Source organism: Podarcis vaucheri (genome assembly GCF_965113315.1).
Source record: "Podarcis vaucheri genome assembly, chromosome: 6".
Classification (NCBI taxonomy): Eukaryota; Metazoa; Chordata; class Lepidosauria; order Squamata; family Lacertidae; genus Podarcis; species Podarcis vaucheri.
The window spans coordinates 46,846,461-46,868,979 of record NC_138764.1 but is presented as its reverse complement, the minus strand read 5'-3'; the positions used below and the strand labels follow the sequence as shown (position 1 = coordinate 46,868,979).

Genomic DNA, 22,519 nt, shown 5'->3' with positions numbered 1-22,519 from the left:
TGGTAATGTGTACAGCAGGCGTAAGCAACCTTTTTCAGCCGTGGGCCGGTCCACCGTCCCTCAGACCATGGGGTGGGCCGGACTATATTTTTGGGGAAAAAATATGAATGAATTCCTATGCCCCACAAATAACCCAGAGATTCATTTTAAATAAAAGGACACATTATACTCATGTAAAAACACGCTGATTCCCGGACCGTCCGCGGGCCAAATTGAGAAGGTGATTGGGCCGCATCTGGCCCCCGGGCCTTAGGTTGCCTACCCCTGGTGTACAGCTTAGAGTAACAAGTATCTTCACCCCACTAGGGAAGAAAATGGTTCTCCAGCTTGATCTGCGTTCCTGGCCACAGATGCATTCCTGCGCTCCTCGTTGTGCTCAGTTGAAACAGGCTCATACTTCCCCTGGCCCATTAAGAGTGGCTGCAGAGGAAGCACAAATGTCTCCACTACCGCTTGTTGGCCAATGTGCTACAAGAGATGCAAGTATATGCTGCAGCTCTAGCCAACACGCAAATCCTGCACAGCGATGTACCTTTCGGTTTCCTACAAGAAGAGTGCACTACCAGACTCAACCACAGGGTGGCTTTTGTTTTTCTCTACAGCTTTACTCGCTTCAGTGTAAGCCCCATGGCCAGTGGAAATGACTAATGAAGAAATGTAAGAATGTAAAAAAAAAAAAAAAACAACTAGAACAGGCTTCACTAGTCCACCATCCTGTTCTCACAATTGCCAACCAGGTCCCTATGGGAAGCCTGAAAGCAGGACCTGGGTGTACAAGCAGACTTACACAGAGTTGCATCAGCATCATTCTTGACTAGGATCCACCATTTGCATCATTCTAAGTGTGGTGATATTAGCCCAGGGGTCAGCAAACGTTTTCCGGAGGGGGCCGGTCTACTGTCTCTCAGACCTTGGGGGGGGGGCAGACTATATTTTGAAAAAAAAAACACCCCACCGACTCTCCCCTCCCTTCTCCACAGCACTGGACAAGCCCCGGTGACTGCTTACCTGTGCCTTGCAAGCAGCAGGTGGTGGCGGCAGCACAATGAGCAGCGCGAAAGGGCTGCCTACGGAGAGGGGCTGCTTAAAATGGTGCTCAACAAAGCCCAGCCCCCTTCCTCCTCTAGGCAGGGCAGGGAGAAGGAGGCATCGCCGCGGTGTGTGTGTGGGGGGGGGGAATGGCGCAACCCTAACAATCAGAATCAGATCCATGCCAATCCACGTGGCGATTCCCAGACCGTCCGTGGGCTGGATCCAGAAGGCAATTGGTCCAGATCTGGCCTCAGGCCTTAGTTTGCTGACCCATGTATTAGCCAATAAAAATAGCCTGACCAGCCTATGTTAAAACTAAATGAAACCAAACCCAAGAGCAATTCTGAGAGCGACAAGAGTGTTGAATCACCTGGGGCAGAATCTGGGCCCATGGTACACATATTCCATGTATGGGGTATATGCAAAGGAAATCTCAGGGTGATAGGAATGCCACAATAGTTCACATCATTTCCTAATGCCTCTCATATTCTAGTAGTTTCTTGGTGCTATTTCTTGTCCTTGTCCAGTTTTAAGATTTTGTATTTTGAATTACCCTATTGGCTTAAGCTGCACTTGATTTTTTTCAGTTAATTTTCTCACATCCCTAAGCCCCAGTGAAACATTGCCATTCACATCTTTCACTGTAATCACCGTGACCACTTTGGTTGCCTAGTTCCAGCAACTGTATGACCTACTTTTTCGAGACTAGACTGTGTACGGCGGCTCATAATGAAATCAATTGAAGTTGTCAGTCGGTACACAACTGAAAATCATACCCAGGCTGTCCCAGATCAGCCACCCCAAATGAGTGTGATTGAAGAAGATCACTAGCTGAATAGGATAAGACAGCGAGGTCCCTGTGATGCTGTAGGGCAAGTAACTGAGGTGAACTTTTCTTCCGCTGCTGGGAGAGCTGTGAATGTACTGTAGTCAAAAGTAAAGCTTACAGGACAGCTGTTGAGAGCTGCAGAAATGCAATCTTTTCTGCTCAGAAACAAGATGCTGATCCATACAGGGGGGTGATGTTGTGAACAGATCCTGGGCTGCCATTATCAAATATGTGTTTTGCCTTAAAGGTTAGTTTGTAGTCTGAGAAATCTGATCTTAATCCCCCAATTCCACATGTAGCAAGCTGCAAGTCTTCTCTATAATTTCTCCATTATGTTGTATGAGAATACTCGTAAATTTATCTGAATCAAGGAACCATGGGCATAGCCAGGTGCAGGGGGGTAGCTGCCCCCCCATCCAAGTAAATAAATAAAAATACTTAACTAACCTACCAATTGTGTTGAAGATAACTCAGTTCTGCCCCGCCCCCAAACATAAAGCCTGCCCCCCCCCTAAGATAAATCCTGGCTATGCCCATGGAAGGAATTGGGAGTCTTAATATAGTTCAAGGAAAGGGGTGCTAAGGAGCAATGAAATGAAAAAGATAACCATACCTTTGTTCTTCTGGCACTAAAACTAAAAATGCTTTCCATTTTTTATGCTTACAGGATACTGGATTTGTATATCATACTGTAGTGGTACTTTGCTTTTTATGCACATTTAAAACCAGGGGTGAGGTGGGGGGGGAGAGACTCCTGTATGATTAACAGGTGCATAAGCATGCTTTTGAGTTCCTAAAAATTCAGATTAGATACTAAAATTTAAGAATTTAAGATTTAAGTTTTGTTTTGACACTGTGCAAGGGTGAAAAGCAAGACGGTCTTTGGCGGCAATTTTTTTTTCTTTCATAGCATCATAAACTTGCAGAATTGTAGAGTTGGAAGGGACGCCGCAGATCATCTAGTCCACCTCCTGCAATGCAAGAATCTCAGCTAAAGCATCCACGATAGCCTCCCTTTTTCATTTCTGCTTTGTTTAGCATCGAGCCAAATGGATGAGTTTGGAAGAACCCCCGTTTCTTTGCTTGGTCGTTAAGGTACTTATGAAGGCAGTAACTGTAATGTTCTAGTCCTCAGCTGCCCGCGAAGGACCCAGGCAGAGGCGGGAGCGACTACTAAACAGTTCGAGGCAGGAACAGGAAACGTTTCCAAAGTTTTGGAAGGCGGGTGCCTGAGGCGGTGCTAGGCTGCCCTGTGAACGCGGGTGTTTCATAGAATCGGAGAGCTGGAAGGTACCCTGACGGTCATCTAGTCGAACCCCCTGCAATGCAGAAATGTGCAGCTGTCCCCTGCGGGGATCGAACCTGCAACCTTGGCGTTATTAGCACCTGAACAGCTGAGCTGGTTGGTGGGGAATCCCGGGGAGAAAATTTCCTCCAAAGGACGGCGGTGAAAAAGTGAAACGGTGCAAGAGCATAGAAAGGAAGAGGAGAGACGTCCCACTAAGTTATGACAGCAGTGGGTGGAGCGCGGTGGATGCGCGCATGGATGCAATAATACGCGCCCCCCGTCCCACCCTGCGCGCCAGCCACAGCATAACTGGGTCAGAGAGGAATCCTCCTCGGCGCACTTTCCACCCGCCTCCTGCAGGTGGCGCCATAGCAACGCCCGGCTGCGGCTGCTTACCAACCTTCCGCGGCCGCCACCTTGATTAGGCCAGAACGCCTCGATTACGCGGTCCCGGGGGGAAAAAATAACCCACAACGCAGCGCCGGCTTGGTTCACACACCCCGCACCCCCCGCTCAGGATTGGCCAGCCGGCGCGTCAAACAGCCAAGAGGAGGGCCCTGGCCGAGGGGGCGGGGTACGAGGCCGAGGCAGATGGAGAGGCGGGTGTCAGGGTTCAGGTGACACAAGCGGCGGCCGCCGGGCACGTAACTTGCGCATTGTTCCGGGCGTAAGTGAGGTTGGTGCATTGTGCGTTCCGCAGAAGAGCGCGGCGGCGGCGGCGCTGCTGCTGCTGCTGAGGGGAGAAGAAAACCGCCGCCGTCGCCATGGAAGGGAAGCCGGGCGAGCAGCCGCTGTGCGACAGCCTCATTCTCTGGGCAAGTGAGGGGAGGCCGGGCTCGGAGAGGGGGAGGGCGGGTCTTCGGTTGGGGGTCGGTCGCTTCGCCTGTCACCATCCCACCCCGCCTCGCCCTCCCTGCCTGCCCCTTCCTCTCACCTGCCGCCGCGTCGTCTCAGGTGATGGCGGCGCTTCTCTGGGGCCGAAGGGAGCTCGAGTCCAGGCGGGAGTTCCGGCCGCGAAGCCATTCGCGGCGGCTGCTTCACACCACCCTGAAGAAGCAGCCAGAAGACTTTTGCTCCGCGGGGCTCGGAGCCTGACACCTCGCCCGCTGCAACCTGTGGAGCCCTCCTCCTCCTCTGCTCGCTTTCCTTTATGCCCCATTTCTGTAATGCAGGCGCCCTTACGTAACAGCGCACCGATTCTTTTAGCACGTGCCATGTTGGTACAAGCGTTGTACGCGGTATGTACAGTTGAGTGTATGTAAGTGTGCACGGTCACTTATCCATAGAGCAGCTAAGGATGGGGTCCTTTCCCCACTGTGAGCCGGCCCACGCAGTAGGCAAGGTGGGACGACTGGTCTCAGGTGGCAGGATCCACAGGGACAGCGGATCCCGATGGCGAGCTTTCTCCCGCCCTTGTTCCTGATGTAGGTCTTCCTAGGAGTAGGGTGCCATTTCAGGACCCGCCGCAGGTGCCAAAATGTCTCGGGTTGGTCCTGCCATAATCTACCACCGTCAGTCAGTATGTTCAGTTCAGTCACATAAACGAATCTGATGTGTGGCCCAAATTACACCTTATTTACCCAAACGTATGCTTCATTCAGTGCAGTTTTCCTCCCCAATTCTGCCGCCATGCACCTTATCTCTGTGCATGTTTTTTTCAATGTGTTTATCATTGAGTTCAAGTAAATATGCCAGGAGCAGTTTATATAATTGTGCATGTTGCTAAGGAGCCAGCTTACAGGAGGGTTTTTGCTTCTATCTAATATATGATGAGGAAGTTGGCAGTCCTGCTTCATCAAAACCAAAGGTCATTTCAAGAATCCCTTATGCCATGCATCATGAAGACCGAGGAGTGCTTGGTGATCAAAGGTTGATAGTGACAATGTATTCTTATATGGGTTAAACTGAACTTCGCTGTAACCTAGAGTTCTAACTTTATTAAATTGCCACTGGAAAAACAATCAATTGGAAAAATTGCATTGAATCTTATAAGCTGCCATAACAAACAAAGATATTTTAAAGGTAATAGTATATTTATCTAGGTCATGGAGCAAGAGACAAATCTAGTCTGGAAACCTTAGCAGTTTCTTGTGTTAAAACACACATTTTGGAGTTTTATTACTAAAAATCATAAGTGGGGATGAGAGTAAAAGAAGTAGTCCCCATGCTCTCCACTTTTTTTCATATAGGTGGCTTTTGGATAGATTGATGGGAATATAAAGTAATGGACAAAACATAAAGCTACTACTCTTGTTAGTATATTATCATTCATTTCAACCAGAACCAATATACTGTCAGATATAAAAAAGTGTGCCCATTACTTGCAGTGCCACTGATTAAATGTGCACAAGTTCATTGCCTACAAGGAACTGTGTTGTAGAGGGTGAGATAAAAAAATGGAGTGAGGGGCTGTGATGATCATCCATTTCCAACCAATAACAGTGCATGGAGGTGGGTATATAGCCCCCTCCCTCCACTGTTTTAGGGGTCTAGGTCAGAGGAGGGTTTTTAAAAAAACAAAAATCTGAAGGCCACATTTTCTCATGGATCTGCATAGCAGCTAGCAGCTTTTCAAAGGCTTTGGATTTGACTCTTACTTTTCTACAGTAGGTTATAGTCCAGGATTACAAAAGTCAGGGGTTTACACACCCACCACATCTCCCTAACTTACGTACAGGGATGAAGAAGGCAGCATCACACTTAAGGGATACTTTCAGTCAGGGCTGGTGAGGAGTGTGGCCTGGGGAAAGTCCTGGAGATTTAAGGTTCCCTATCCCTTCCCTTGGGACGCGGGTGGCGCTGTGGGCTAAAGCCTCAGCGCCTAGGGCTTGCCGATCGAAAGGTCGGCGGTTCGAATCCCCGCGGCGGGGTGCGCTCCCGCTGCTCGGTCCCAGCGCCTGCCAACCTAGCAGTTCGAAAGCACCCCCGGGGGCAAGTAGATAAATAGGTACCGCTTACCAGCGGGAAGGTAAACGGCGTTCCGTGTGCGGCTCTGGCTCGCCAGAGCAGCGTTGTCACGCTGGCCACGTGACCCGGAAGTGTCTCCGGACAGCGCTGGCCCCCGGCCAATAGATGTGAGATGGGCGCACAAACCCCAGAGTCTGTCAAGACTGGCCCGTTCGGGCAGGGGTACCTTTACCTTTACCTTTATCCCTTCCCTTGACTAAAGGGAAGAAAGCCATACTCTAGTATCAGCCTGATGGCTACATGGCAGCACAACTGTAGCTCTTGATCTTCCCCTCTCCATCTCTTAAACACCAATTTATGTTTGTAAGCCTGGAATACTCCCCAGGCATACAGAAACCGCCCTTCTTTCTGGAAGATCCCATTTCACTACTGGTGCAGTGTCACTTTGCTTCCATAATATCAAAGGGAATGGTCATCCTTTGCTGCTTTGTGTTGGCTGTTCAACATTTTTCTTCACCACTGTATTAGTTTCTGAAGCTTAACATTATTTACAGCCATATGTTGCTCCAGTCTGTGCAGCTTTAATTCTCCATAATGATTTACTCTTGATGAAGAAAGAAAGAGATTTTTATTTGAAGGCATTCTTATTAAATAACTGAAACCTAAAGCTGTGTGATTAGCAGAAAGAGTTCAAGTGCCTGCCCGTATTAATTGCTACAGTCGTGGTATATACTCTTTGAGGCATCTTTTCTGTACCTACCATACTAAGAGTTACCACTTTGAACAGGGAAAAAACTCTCTGTTTCAGCTTAGCTTCCTTGTGAAACTTAAATCAGACACCTGAACTTCCATTTTCCTCTTGATTTCTCAGGGTCAGGTTCGCACCCCATCTTTTTGCAGCTGCACAGATTTAGCCACATTTTCTTCTAGGTATAAATTACCGTATTTTTTGCCCTATAAGACTCACTTTTTCCATTCTAAAAAGTAAGGGGAAATGTGTATGTGTCTTATGGAGCGAATGCAGGCTGCGCAGCTATCCCAGAAGCCAGAACAGCAAGAGGAATTGCTGCTTTCACTGCACAGTGATCCCCCTTTTCTGTTCTGGCTTCTGAGATTCAGAATATTTTTTTTCTTGTTTTCCTCTTCCAAAAACTAGGTGCGTCTTGTGGTCTGGTGCATCTTATAGAGCAAAAAATATGGTAAACCATTAGACTACTGAAATGTGCTGTATATGGTGCTACCCGTCTACCTGGTTCAGAAGCTGCAGCTGGCGCAAAACCCACCTGCTAGGGTGTTTAATGGGCAACCCTAATTTTTGGCATATTACACTGGTGTCAGAATATCTGCACTGGCTTACTTTTAAGTTACAAGGGAGTTCAAAATTTGGTTGCTGACATTTAAAGTCCTAAACAACTTGGGACCAGGATATCTAGCAGACCACCTCCTCGAGTCCAGGTGAACTTTAAGATCATCTGAGGAAACTTTACTGATCATACCACAACCAGCATATTGTCATTTTAGTTGAATTAAGGAAGTATTTCCCAATATTGCATATTTCTCCCAAATTGCATTGTGTATGATACAGTACAAAGGATCTCCTTTAATAATCAGGAGGGGAGAGACTTAGAATAGAACTGCAGTTTAAATTATTTATGGAAAAATAACTAGCCTTCATATATTTTTGTTTGCTTATCTATATCAATTGCACAGCTGTCCTAAGGAATACAATATTTAAAATTTAATAATATGGTTGCATGCCATCCCAATCTCCAAGCGGTACAAGATTCCAGGGTTTCCAGGCATTTTCGCAGAGCCCTGTTTAATTGGAATAAGTGACAGCAGAGATTCGGGTGTCTTTAGGATACAGTATATGGTTTATTTACACATATTTACAACCTGAGCCTAACCCTTACAAAAAACTGGCAACAGTGTTTCTTTCCTAAGTATTTCCCTCCTCTTTCCTTATTTTTAACAAAATATTATTACTACGTAAGCTTTTGTTATTTTAAAAACACCAATACACTGATAATTCCTATCGAAACAAAGTATTTTGAAATATTCTTGTGCTGATTTGAATCATGGTGTATAATTCCAGGCTCTTTTATTGTGCATATTGTATTGTTGATCAGTACCTCCCATCATTTATACTGCATTATTAAGAAATACTACTGAACTATATACCACAAATCAAATACTGCATTCGTCACAAAAACAGAATAGCTTGTTTTTATGTTCTTTCAGAGTTCCTGGAATAGCAAAACCATGAACAAGTTTTCTGTAAGATATGTTCATGTGGTTGACACCTAGTGGATAAAAGATGGAGGTGCTTCTTTAGAAAAGTTTGAGTTGAGCATGCTCTAGGCCTGTGCTTTTAGGAGTGGTTCCAAGATGGATCCCAGACCCAGAAACCATGACATGAAGCCAGCTGTTGTTTTGTTATTGGTGTAGCCTACATACATTGTATTTTCCTTGCATATATATTTCTGGGTACAGTTGGAAGTTGTTTTACCAAGTGAAACTTGAAGCCAATGAATATCATAAGGAATAAAGTTGTGATCATTGTTGACTGTCCAGCTTTAAGAACCTAGCTGCTGCATTTTTGTACAAATTTTGTTGAAAAGTCAGTATTTAAAGATAGATCCTTACAGTGCACTAATCTAGTTGAAAAGGTCAAGATTATTGAATCAGTCTTCAGAAGCAAAAAGAAAAAGTATGGCTGTCAAAGACTTGATTCATGCTTCACTTAATGCCATATAAAGCATAGTTGTGGTATACAGGAACACCCTTCTTAAATTACATAACCTTAATAAATATGTTCAGGAATGCAACCTAGGACTGTCTTCTGCAACTTGTTCATAACAGAAGTCTCACACTGAAGCCCTTACTTTCAAGTTAGCAATAGTTCTCTAGATGGTATCCAACAAAATCATACTAAACTTTTTTTTAATATTTTTGTAAATTAGAAGGTGGTGTGGGTTTGTTTTTACAATCAGGTGGTGTATAAATTTTGTTAAATCCATACTTTGAATAGACCCATTGAAATCAGTTAAATTACTCATATTTATTTCAGTTTATTTATTTATTAAGTATGACTTAGTTGGTTTGAACCCTTTATGTACAAATGTATTTGTTTTCATGATTCCCTTTGCCTAAGAAAAAATCCTGCTCTCTTAATAATAATAGACCTTTATATGAATTTGAGATTGTTCATTTTGCTTCGCTTAAGTTATCTAAGTAGCCTTCCAACAGCTGTGCAAGATAGGTCAGCATTAACCTTTCTTGCAAACAGGGAAGTGATTTGTAACTCCCTGTATCACATAGAGATACCTTTTTGGGGTGTCTAACCTAAGCAGCAGTCTGGTTGTAGATTTCTGAAAATAAAAGGAAGAATTTGCTGGCAAACATTCCATCAGTACAGGCACTTCAGCTTTCCAGACACAACAATCCCCCCTTTTCCTCCTGCATGCTCTTCTGGGGGTTCTCCTGATCCCTCCATGCCAATTTCAGGGATGTGGGGAAGACACGGAGGGGGAGTCTGTTGTGCTGTTTGAAGTCCTTGCACAGGCATCAGGTCACACCCACACCATACATTTGAAGCTCATTCCCCACCTACAAAGAATTCTGGGAACTATGGTTTATTAAGCTATGTGAAGGGAAAACTACAGCTTCCTGGATGCTTTGGGAGAAATTGTTTTAAATGTATTGTGCGGTTGTTTCACTGGGCTTACTCTTAGTGTGTGATTTGCACATGAGGGGTTTGCTGTGAGTACCATTCATCTGGATATCAATATATAGTGAATCTTGCTTAGGTTGAATAAAAAGTGTTTCCAGGCAAACTGCTTGCTATACTCAGCATTCAGACTGCCTTGTGACACAGGCAGGTGATTCGGCTACTATCTTATTTATACACATACTTAATGTGATAGGATTATTTTGGATTATTGTACTGTGTTCTATGTAGGCCTGCCCTTAATGACAGCCCAGAAACTTCAGTTAGTGTAGAATGTGGCCTTCCATATGATGACCAGGGCAGCCAGCAGGGATTACATTACACAGATCCTAAAATATTTTTGGTGATTGCTTATTTATTTCTGGGCTGAATTTAAGGTCCTGGTGTTGACTTATAAATTCCTAAATGATTTGGGGGCCAGGTATCTGAAGGAGTGCCTCTCTCTCTGTCAGCCTGCCTGGTTCCTTCTCATTGTTCCACAACCGGGGGTGATACATCAGATGGTAACGAGGACTAGGATCTTCTCCGCAGTGGAACTGCAATTAAGGAATGCCCTCCTTTGGATGTATGGCAGGTGCTAACACCCTTGCTTTTGGGTGCCTGACTGAGATATGTGTTTTGTCTAGGCATCTGTTAGATATTTTAATTGGTAATTTGAACTGGTTTTTTTTAACCTGCTATTTTTAATAAATGTGGGTGTATTATTGGTGTTTTAACATTTTGTAACCTTACCTGAGAACTGGAATATGGGTGGGCCAAAAATGTTCTGAAATGTATGCATTTTCTTTTGTTTCAAATTAGATAGAAATAGTTATATATATTCTTTCTTCCCTCTAGTTACAAACATTTAATACTGCTGAATCCTGTAAAGATGTTCAGGACTTAACTAATGGTGTTGCCATGGCACAAGTACTTCATGAAATGTAAGTTACTTTAAAGTATGTGTGTTGAATTATTTTGGTTTTCATGTATATATGTTTGTTTTTCTCTTTCTTTTACACAGCAGTGTTTCATTGCAGATCCCATTTGCAAAATATATTAGCAAAATAAATCACATTCTTTTGTAACTGATCATCTGAGCTTTCTTCATAATCACTTTACCCTTCTTCCTTTATAAGGTACCCGACTTGTGTTATCTTGCAATTCAATTTTTTAAATACGATGGGAGGCAAAAGATGTGTGTTTGTGTGTTAAACTTACCGGTACATGGGAACAGTAATTGTGAAAACTTTTATATGTGAAACTCTACTTTGCCTTACCAGCAGTCTCTTCCTACATACTTTTATAATAAAAATAGGACTGGAATTCAGTCGTGAACTACAAACACTTTTGTGATATTTAATAAAAATGGATTAATTTTATTTTAGTGATGCTGCTTGGTTTGACAAAGTTTGGCTAAGCCGTATTAAAGAAGATGTTGGTGACAACTGGAGAATAAAGGTAATTGAAAATGTCAGTGTGTGTGTGTACAAAAGATAACATTTCAAAGTTAAAACTACCGTATTTTTCGTCCCATAGGACGCTCCGTCCCATAGGACGCACCTAGTTTTTTGGGGGGGGGAAATAAAGGAATTTCCCCCCTTTATTTCCCCCCCCAAAACCAGGTCGAGGAACAGCGGTATGGCGGCGCTCCGTCTCCCCGCTGGCCCCCGAGCTTGTGGGGCTGGCGCTGGGGAGAAGCGCGCTGGCCGATGTCTGCCCGGTGCGAGGGGCGCTCTGCAACAGGGTGCCCTGCGCGCTGGGCGGCAGGCTGCTATCTGCAGCGTGGGGAGCCCTGCGGGAGTTCCCGCAGGGCTCCCCACGCTGCAGATGTCTGCCTGGCGCGAGGGGCGCTCTGCAACAGGGTGCCCCGCGCGCCAGGCGGCAGGCTGCTATCCGCAGCGTGGGGAGCCCTGCGGGAACTCCCGCAAGGCTCCCCAGGCTTGCTGATAGCTTCCTGAAGCCTGGAGAGCGAGAGGGGTCAGTGCGCACCAACCCCTCTCGCTCTCCAAGCTTCAGCGAAAGCCTGTGTTCGCCCCATAGGACGCACACAGATTTCCCCTTCATTTTTGGAGGGAAAAAAGTGTGTCCTATAGGGCGAAAAATACGGTATACCAAAAAAAATATAAATACATTTTATTCCTTTTAAGTCCACTTGGTCTAGCAAGTTAAATTCTGAATCAAAGGCTAGTTCTTGCTCTGTGACCTGTGTAAAACAGTGTGTACACTTGAGTGATGTCCCAGATTGCTTTTATAGATTATTACCTTCTATCAACTATATTTTATTTGCTTAATTTTGATGTCATGGTATTCTCTCATTGAAGTGCTAACATTGACCGCTCATCATATGCAACAGTGGAAAAATTGTGAACTTCTGTTGTTGCAAGGAGTCATGAGCAGTGTTCACATCTCTTCACCAGCAAAATGTAGAAGCGACAAGGGATATAGTATTGCATTTCCTTCAAGATGAATTCATATGTACGAAAAATACAATTTTTAAATGTTTTTTAAAGCATTGTAAATTCATTTGGGGGGGGGAGAAATGTAACTTTTCAGTATTCTTTCCCCACCCTCATATTGCAGATGGAGGAGAGGAGGGGAGAGAGATTTGAGACAGGAGACTCATAGTAATACTGCAGTGTAATTTAACCCGCTGTTAATGTTGTCATACTGCAGATGTGAGCAGGGTTACAGCTTACAGTCATATGATCTGAACATTTGAGACTGTGCCTGAGGTGTGTAGTAACTTGCCACAACTGCCTTAAATAAAATATTTAAGAACTGTCACTTAGCAATCCTACAGCCAGCATTTAGCAGTCTGAGAGGTTGCTGGAAGGAGCATTAGTATTGATCCACTATAGAGGAGGCATGTTGGTGACCAGGAAACTCACTGAAAACAGAGAGCTTGGAAATCCCACTTTAGACTTCTACTTCTGCATTGGAAAAGTTGCATGGCATTGTTGTCCCCATCTCTCAAGATACCCACAGCTTACACTGATCTCTTACAGGAACCCGTGTTCTTCGAAGGACTTGTAATTTATTATTATTATTTATTATTTATTTTTTGCTTTCACCTGAGGCTGTTCTGGTTTTATGGTAATAATAGTAATATTAAGTAGTACACTGCAGTGTCCACCTGAGCCAATCATCTTCATATATGTAAAAATTTGTTCAGTAAAGGCTGTCATTGATACATTTAATGCCAAATGGGAAATACAGGAAAATCTTTGCAAAGTGAATTCACAGTCATAACTAATGTTTTCTTTTAAACCTTCTTAGGCCAGCAATTTGAAGAAGGTTCTTCAAGGAATTACAGATTATTATCATGAGGTATAGAAAAAACAGCAGCTGTTAAAGTAATACTTGGTTCACTATAGTCTAAATCTCAATTTGTTTGGTAGTGTTTTTGTTAAATCTTATCACGGGCATTTCTTCATATGTAAAATAGATACAGTACATGCAAAATTGATCTGGGTGGGGTTTTCTGCATTTTTCTAACTTGAACACACCCTGCACTCTGTCACCTGAAAATGGAATCACTTTATAAAAGTGCTTATTCATGCATTATTTTGCAGGATGTTGCAACATTTAGAAGCTAGTACAGATATATAAAAATATTTAGTGAAATGAGCAAGATCCTAAGCCAAGATTTACAGGCTAAGTCAATGCTGCTTTGCCTCCCTTCTTTAGCAACCCCTTGTTCCAAATCTCTGCTACCACCACTCCTCTTCCTACACTCACTGCAGAGTTTGCAGCATCAAGCCTGACTTGGTGGTACTGGTTCAGGGACATGCTAGTTGCTGAAAACTCTTGAGGGCAGGCCGCACAATTGTTTTCTCACTTCCTACTCACCCTTAATCATCAAGTAATGACAGACATGGATCATCAGCCAGATTTTTTTCAAGTGTGTGTGTGGGTTTTCCCTCTAGTTTTTTCCTGGCTGGACTTGTTCTAATGTACTTGTATACTTTAATAAATTTCAGCAGACCCTGTAAAATGTACTTGGTGCATGCATGATAAAAAAAAGTGTCCTTTACCACAAAAAAGCTAGAGGGTTTTAACTTCTGCCTGCCTTCCAAATAATCTGACAAATTCTGCCTTCATGGACTAATTTCCTCCTCATGTCATTATGAAATTATAATGACAGATTTCCTCTGCAGTTTTTAGGTCAGCAGATTTCAGAAGATCTCCTTCCTGATTTAAGCCAGATATCTGAACACTCTGATCCAGTAGAGCTGGGCAGGTTACTGCAGCTTATTTTAGGCTGTGCGGTCAACTGTGAAAAGAAACAAGGTAAATGCTTTTCCTGTGAATCAGCCACCTTCTGCTGAGTTTTAAGGATCATACTAGCTTGCATGGAGAAGTTGTGAAATAGCTTGCGGAGATGAAACTGAAAGGGCACACAGCCTCTATTCTGTATGATTTGTGAAGTGAAGTGAAACTTAGGTTAGTTGGGATACCACCCTTTTAAACCATCTCATCAGTGCAAGGATTTATGCTTGGGCTATGGAACTTTCCCCCCTCTTACCTGCAGTGCATGCCCAACACCCTCCCATAGCTAAAAAAATATTTTTTTAAAGCTTAAACTCTGCATGTGAGTTCTCAACATGTTTTAAAACTTTTGGTTAACAGAATGGATGCTATTTTAATAAATAATAATTTTAAAAATAAAATCAGATGTGAGACTCAGAATTCCAGTGTGCTCTAATTTTTGTTTTCAGTCTTCTGACCAACCCAAAACTGCAATCCATAATGCTTTTTCTTGGAGTTAAATTCTTGACGAACATCTAAGAAAATGTGTTTAGAATCAAGGGTGTAAATTACCTTGACAGCTTGTTAATCTGTCCCCTCAAATAGAATGACAGAGAATTCTGATGATGGAGTAACTCTGAATGTCATATAACTGAACCCATCCCACAGCCACATGTTTGGTGATGAGTATTTCTGCATTTTAGAGGGAATTAACTACAACTATAGTTAAAGGAATTGCAGTCTGGCTAAAATGTTAATAATGATACTTTAACCTGCTACAGTATTTTCCATAATGAGTACTACAGAAATGTTAATACTTGGTTAGAAGTAAGGTTTTGGGGCAGGGTGGAGGGGTAGAGCAAATATGAAAGGGGTAATTTCTGTCTCCAAGTTTTTTAGGATATTTCTTCTTACAGAAAACAAACTTTTGCTAATTTTATCTTGTAGAGCATATACAAGTTATAATGACACTAGAGGAGTCTGTCCAACACGTTGTTATGGCTGCTATTCAAGAGGTAAGAAGTAGTTATAATACACACCAAAAATGAAATCATTCTCTTTTCTTAAAAAAAAACAACAAAGGGTAGGGGATCTCCAGGACTGCAATAGTAACAAAACAATTAATCCTGGTTATCTCAGAATCTCTCATTACCCTACTATCTTCTACATAGTTTAAAATAAGTTGTTTGATCAAAGTCTGGTTTCTTTGCAGGCACTATTTTGAGGGATTTGGTGTAAAGAGGGCACACATATGCATAAATGTGTCTAGCTTTAGTGAGCATTTCACTTTTTAAACTTCACATAAGAAGTGCCATGTTATATTTATCTAAATTTGGATGTGTGTGTCTTATGTTTTGATATTTTTAGAAAATCTCCAATGACGTGTTATTAAAGGGGGAAATGCAATTCGATCTATGAACTGGACTGATTCAGATTGTTTGTGCCAGTTTGGCATCTCAAAGACAAAGAACATGACAAGATAAATGGAAATTTTTGATGGCTTTTAGCTAACACGTGTTTTGTGGGTCAAAATAAAGTATACCTCATATAATCAATAGCAAAAAGGCCATTTTTATTTGAGAAGATTTAAGAACACAACTGGAACTGCCTCTAATCTAGAAGAGGTTGTGTGTGTTTTTGATGGGCACTGTTAGTTGGGCTCAAGGTTTTAGACAATTAGTTTTAAACTAAGAGAAATATGTTGTACATCACTTCTTCTTTTTTAAACATTGCAGTTGATGAGCAAAGAAATAGTGGGCTTTGTAAGTGAGTTGCCTGGCGATCTGGAGCAACAGGTAATTTTTATATGTAATGTTTCCAGCAGTGTTTAAGCCCTTATTTTATTTTTACCATAAGTTTCCACCTAGTGGATTTATCATTGTGTTCACCCAGTCATTTCTCTCTGTCCTAAGAGCCACACAGTGGTCAATGAATGAAATGATCTTTGAGTTCTGCAGTGGGAATTGCCCAGGACCATGACCGCAAGGTGTGGCTGGTTTTCAGATTTCTCACAGCCTGAAGGCCTGGATGTCTCGGTTCTAGAATAACTAAAAGCACCATAATCTGAGGATAGGTGAAATTCAGGCTAATGCCTTCAAAGGAAGCAGATTTGAACCAAATATTGAAGGGGAGGGGAGGGGGTCACACTTCCTAAGACTTAGTTTCTATTTACCCAGCGTTCTGTGTTAGTTATTTGGTGCCTGTCTATCATCTTCACAGTAGGGGGGATGCTGGGTATGTATGGTCATTAAATATATGTTGCTAAATCACTGAAAACAAAAACTCTCCAACATTTTGAAGCTGAAAAGAACATTGGAAGAACTCAATGAAGTACTAGCAGAGAAAGAAGAGCTGAAACAAAGATGCCAAGAACTAGACCTACAGGTAAGCTCATAATTTGTTCCTAAGTGCTTTTCTATAAGCAGATTAATTTTGTAAATTTGATAGTTTTTCAAAATCACATTTCTGCCAGTTTCCTCTTTATAGCATTCACATAGTTGATTCTTCTGTTCTACAGTTTTTTGTGAGTTGTACTGTTCATCGTGCAATGCCTCATCTCTGCGTATAGCGAAGAAGATTGTATATCAGGTTCTTCTTGCATTCCTGAGGCCAGAGTTTCATTTTGGAAACTTGGATAATATGTATTATCACTTTATTCCATGTAGCTGCAGTGCTGTTTTCTGGCTGGGGTTTGGGCAGCAGCATAAGGTCACCATCTGTGACTTTATGCCAGCAGAAGAATTATTCACTGATGCTTTAAAGTGCTCGTGCAATGGTTCAAAAGGCTGTAGCAGTTTCAGTAGTGCTCTGTAATGCTCTGTTCAGAGATCCATTGTTTTCAGGGAACAGGAAGAGCCATTAGTTTTCTAATAGCATCTGCTAACCAGACACGTCCATCTGTGCTCCTCACTGCCATTGTTGGATGTACCTTATTTACTGTGTAATATTGTCCATTGTGGCAGCCATTTGATTCTGTCTTGCATTACGGTTAGTAGTTTGTGCAATTGAGTTTTTAATTAGGAATTTATAGATCAAATGCACTAAATACCTTTTCTGCCTGAATTCTGACTAGCAAGGCTAGTTGACCCAACATTGCAAAAGGGACACATTTCCTGTTATTTAAACTGGCAGAAGGAAGAAATGACAGTGATTGCAATTCTGCCCACACTTATTTGGGAATTGGCACTGTTGAATTTAGTAAAACTTTTTTTGTGTAAACACACATAGGATTGGACTGTAAGTTTCTTCCTTTCTTATATAGGAGAAGTAAAGGAATAGGCTGAGTATTTAAAGGGAGGGGCAGTATGCCTATGTAATCCACCTTAAGTTTTTTGGGAAATGTAGATTTAATAATAATAATAATAATAATAATAATAATAATAATAATAATAATAATAATGCTGAATGTCTATCCTGACCCTGATCTTGCTTGTCTCTGGTCTAAAAAATGTAAAATATATTTTGGCTAGCCTAGCACAATTAACGAATGCCTCTGTGATATACTGAATATATGTTTATTTGAAAATCAGGAAAAAAATTGCTTCTTGCTTAAACTAATTGTTAATAAATTCACTTATAAGGTCTCAGTCTCCCATGATACTTTACAAGAATTTATGAAAGGTAGGTTTCTTTTTGTTTCAGGGAAAAGTAACCCAAAGAGCACAATGCATTCTAAGTACCGATGAACTAACATGTGACTTGCTCTGACGTTTGATATTTTAAAATTAACACAATGGCTTTTACTAGAAAAGGCTTAAGAGCTCTGTTCTTTTAATCTGCGGCTCCTTTATGACTGTTAATATACTTACTGTTGTGTTCCCATTTCTTAGCTAGCAGCGTTTTCAGAAATAATTGCAAAATGCATGTTCTTGTATATGATGCTGTCTTATGGCTCCAGGAGTTCATTTTTGCCATAGTCATTCACGGCTGAGTATTAGTACCATGTAGCTTTTATATCTTCAGTTTACCAACCTGGGAATATTTTTCTCTCTAAGACTTCTTCATGCCATTTTATTTCTACTTATGCTGTACCCTGGAAACCTTATCTGAATGGACTCTGGCCTGATCTAGCATGGCAGTTCCTGCATCCTTATGCAGAGCAAATGGAAATTGCCTGGAAACTGGATCAGACTAGAGTCCTTCTGGTTTTTCATTCAAAAGCAAAGCATGGTGGTGAAGTCTTCCCCTTGTTGATTATCCCAGCATCTAATATGCAGAAGTGCAGTGTCTCTTTCCATGCAGATAATGTTTTGCTACTGTGGCTGATAGGACTTGCAGTGTAATCAAAGTTAAGTTATCTCCAGCCAAGATCTGAATTGCTGCAAGTGAAGAGAAAATAACCACATGACAGTTCCATGTGTAGATTTGCAAAGAGCAACACAAGAATTTGAGCCACACAAGGCAGTAGAATTGCCGCTCATAAGCATATGGAAACCTGAGTGATTAGGCTTTTTGTCTCATGAAAGGTTTTACTACAACTGTCTGGGGTAAGAGCACAGTGGCAGTAGCTGTCTTATGAACTGAAGATCTGCTTTGGAACTCAGCCTAAGCCCAAAGCCCTAAAGACACAAATCCACTGAAATAAAATCAATGGGACTTGCTTCTACAAAATTTGATTATGTACATAAAAACAAGCATGCTATAATTTAATACAAGATAACAAAACTTTAGCAAAGGCAACCACTTAAAAATCTTTTTTGCTGCTAAGCTGCACTTTGTCTGTGAAACACATTATTTCACTGGGGTCAGTTACCTGTACATTTTCGTCAGCTGTTTTGATGGATGAACCATAATCCTGAAGTGGGTTCTACTTCTTTAGGTAGCTGCCCTTCAAGAAGAAAAGAGCAGTTTGATGTCTGAAAATGAGATTATGAATGACAGATTGGACCAGCTGGATGGTTCTCTTGATGATACAAATACTGCAGTTGCAAAGAAGTATTTCAATGCACAAATGCAACTAGAGCAACTACAGGAAGAAAATTTCAGGTATGGATTGTTGTCATTTGATAGCCCTATCGCTTCCAGTAAACTCTTAAATGGACTCCTTTAATGCACTCTGTGGTGTTATCATTGAAAACAGTTCAGAAACTACAACTCATACAGTAACTGCAGCCTGATTGTTCTTAGTAGAAGTAAACCAGTCCTATCATGTTACTCTAATTTTTGTGTAGCTGCAGTGGCATTGCTTATAAAGTCAGAACAGCCTGGGCCAAGTGTGCTCGTGGAAAACCTGCTCTCATATTTACCTGCTCATTCGTGAATATCTCTTGAAGAGGTCTTGTTTAGGATTCTGCCGCTAAGGGCAGTTCATAGTTTAGGAATCAATGATACCACCTGTTCAGTGGTTCCACCTAAGCTGTGGAATGCAATCTGTAGAAAAGCTAGAGAGACTACTTGGTGGTCATCTTCTTCTTCTTCTTCTTGCCTTGTGTAAAAAATATATACATTTTCCACCAGGCTGTTGGCAAAGGAAATATCCTTCCCCCTACTATTGAGGCCCTATCTACCATAATTATGCTGCTTTTAATTATTGTATTCTGTTGTTTTATCTTATTTATTTTTATTTTATGTCTTAATAGCTTTAGTTTATCCATAATCTTAATCTAATTTATGAGTAGACTAGGAACAGACTAGATGCAAAACCTACATTTTAAAAATGTTGTTATTTAGACAGGACAGCCAATCTATATAAACTTGTCCTTTGTATTCATGTGCGTAAGGAATTTTGTAAATGCCCTTTGCATGATAAAGCACTGTTAAATATTCTTGTTCCACCACTGCAATAAATGTGCAGTAAGGTAAAAGAATACACATGACTTGTGTTTAAAGAAGGGACTAATGGGAAATCTTTTCAGTAATCCTATTTTGTTTATGTAAAGGCTTGAAACTGCAAAAGATGATTATCGTGTTCATTGTGAAGAACTTGAGAAACAACTGGTTGAGCTTCAGCATCGAAATGATGAACTGACCTCTCTGGCAGAAGAATCAAGGGCTCTAAAAGATGAGATTGATGTTCTTAGGTATGCTAAAAATCAAATTTCACTCCTTCTGAAGGCTGTGTCAGTGCTACAGTTTGAAAAAGCTTGGGATTTCTTATAAACTGCAGTACTCTATTTTGCATGAATGAGCAAATTTAAAGAGATCAATAGAGAACATTACATTGTAATATAGTACATGTTAATTAAGGGTTTGTATCACTGAAGCTGCCAATACTATTCTAAGTGATATTTAATGTCCTAGTCCTGAAAATGAAAAATATCCCAAGAACTAAGAGATGTTATCATGGATTTTTTATTTATATGTCTTCATGCATGTAACTGATAACTTAAGAAAATAGGATACCTTATACGCCATGAAAAGTAATATCTCACAACCACTATATCCTATTTCCCACAACCGTGTGGGAGTCAAAGCAAAGGTAAATTGTTTAGTGTTATACCATAGATTAAACTTTATTAGGATAAATAAATTTACTGATTCCATTTCCATGTTGCACCAAAATATTGGCTACCTGAGTTTCTTATATCCTGATTCAGTAACAGTAAGTGGAGACCCCATGAAGTGTGTGTGAGGGAGAGGGAGACGGAACGAGCTCTATTGGCATGTTGTACTAAAAAAAACATTCTGTATACTTTGTTGAAGGTAACCCTGTCCAACCCAGTGGGAACTTGCTTCAGAGTCTACCTGAATAGGATTGAGAATGCTAAACTGAGGGTCCATAGTGACAATCGAAGCAGGGCCGTCTTTATTCTAAGATCTGTTAATCCAGAACTCTTTTGTCTCCAGCTCCACCCATCATCAGCTCTAGCATAAGCCTGAGAGGATGTAGAAAAAAAATATTGCCTGCTCTTGTATTTGTTGTTGTACAACAGCTGTTTTGTGTAATAACCCGTTTTGAGAATAGAAGCCTAACCTTTCTCTTGAGGCCCATATGCATATTTCATTTACATTGGCGATCCATCATGAATTCTGCTTGAGGATTTATCGCCATCAAATAGTGTTATGTAATTGAAAAGTCCTAATATCTCAACTGGGAGCTTTCTCTGCCTGAGCCCCATGGCTTGTATAATTCTATGAAAAACAAAATTCTAAACAATGACTGTTTGTCACATTAGTTCACATTCTACTCTTGGGCACTAGAAGCAGTTAGAGACATGGTTTTTTAAAGAACTCAACTTTTGTAGTGCCCATATTTCTGAAAAAGACACACACAGGACGCTTTGCTCCTACAGGACGCTTGCTGACAAGACAAACAAGCTGGAGTCAACCGTTGAGGTTTACCGCAAAAAACTGGAGGACTTGAATGACTTTCGCAGACAGGTGAAATCGCTTCAGGAAACAAATATGATGTATATGCACAATACCGTTAGCCTAGAGGAAGAGCTGAAGAAAGCCAATGCAGCCCGTGCACAGCTAGAAACATACAAAAGGCAGGTAAGAGATAAGCTTTGCTTACATCCTCTTTGTACTTCTGTTTTTCCTTATTATTTCAGCTCTTAAAAAGTTGTGGTGTTTGGATCAGAATTGATTCAAATGTAAATTTAAGCCTCACCACCATGCCAACCCCAAATTTGCAGCAGCTTCCATTCCTGCCACACATTTATATGGTATGTTATTTCCCCCAATGGAACACTTGCCAGTGCACAGTGGCTCCAATATTTACCCTCGTATCTTTAAAGAGGCAGCACAGGGGCAGCAGTTTGCATGTATTAAATCCAAATATATTGTTGTGAGGCCTTTTTCTGTTTTCCTTTTGAATCCTAGAAGTGTACTCCACTGCAGAGGTGGACTCTGTGTTTATGGAAGAACACACAGAGAGCTGCCCCATCACGAAAATGAATGACGCAACCCCTATAAGTGTGCTGAGTGTGCCCACTAAAGTTTGCATGCCTACAGCCAGCAGCTGGATCAGGGTACTTAGCTCCAAAGAAATTAAAAGGATATTTCTTTGTAGAATATTCCACTAAAGAATTCAAATGATACCAGCTGAATCTGGTGACTTGGAAGTTGAAGATACAGTGTGGTATTTGTCTGCTTGCTAAAGAGATAGTGGTCAGGGGTACATCTGAAATGTTTTAAATGAACAGCTAAATGTTGGACACAAAGTCATTATTAGATTAAAACAGGATGTTTGTAATATTGCTGAAAGGGAGAACCTGGTTATTAGAACTCATGAAGGCATTTGTGTTAAATGACACTTAAATTCTGATAGTGGTATTCTTTCTTCCCCACTCCCACCCTTAGAACAATTTTAAAATAAACCAATTTAGAAGCCCTTTAAGACAACATGTGTTTGCCTTTTCAAACAAGGTCCAAGAACTTCATAACAAACTTTCTGAAGAATCCAAAAGAGCTGATACACTAGCATTTGAACAGAAGCGACTGGAAGAGAAGCATGAAGCGTTAATTAAAGAGAAAGAGGTACAGCTTCTAAAAGTGTAATAGAAATGTATTCGTATGTTTTTCTCCAAATACCTGGGATGCAAGATAGGTAGGATGTCAT

General features: G+C 41.5%; 2 protein-coding genes across 3 annotated transcripts in view; one reads left to right on the top strand and one right to left on the bottom strand.

Annotated features, from left to right (window-relative positions):
• Nucleotides 1-4,384, bottom strand: part of LOC309535574 (E3 ubiquitin-protein ligase RNF170-like) — a 32,067-nt gene extending 27,683 nt beyond the window's left edge. Inside the window, exon 1 of the mRNA XM_082228786.1 lies at nt 4,084-4,384. Coding sequence (XP_082084912.1) covers nt 4,084-4,365 — 282 coding nt within the window. The 5' untranslated portion in view covers nt 4,366-4,384. The remainder of the gene's footprint in view (nt 1-4,083) is intronic.
• Nucleotides 3,474-22,519, top strand: part of HOOK1 (hook microtubule tethering protein 1) — a 32,072-nt gene continuing 13,026 nt past the window's right edge. The window contains exons 1-12 of one of the 2 annotated variants that reach the window (XM_082228731.1): nt 3,474-3,964; nt 10,624-10,709; nt 11,154-11,226; nt 13,045-13,095; nt 13,926-14,058; nt 14,965-15,032; nt 15,753-15,812; nt 16,318-16,401; nt 18,836-19,002; nt 19,896-20,036; nt 21,249-21,450; nt 22,327-22,437. In XM_082228731.1, coding sequence (XP_082084857.1) covers nt 3,914-3,964; nt 10,624-10,709; nt 11,154-11,226; nt 13,045-13,095; nt 13,926-14,058; nt 14,965-15,032; nt 15,753-15,812; nt 16,318-16,401; nt 18,836-19,002; nt 19,896-20,036; nt 21,249-21,450; nt 22,327-22,437 — 1,227 coding nt within the window. In that variant the 5' untranslated portion in view covers nt 3,474-3,913. Of the gene's footprint in view, nt 3,965-4,348; nt 4,388-10,623; nt 10,710-11,153; nt 11,227-13,044; nt 13,096-13,925; nt 14,059-14,964; nt 15,033-15,752; nt 15,813-16,317; nt 16,402-18,835; nt 19,003-19,895; nt 20,037-21,248; nt 21,451-22,326; nt 22,438-22,519 lie in introns of those variants that run through there. The other variant, XM_082228730.1, reaches the window with a different exon arrangement.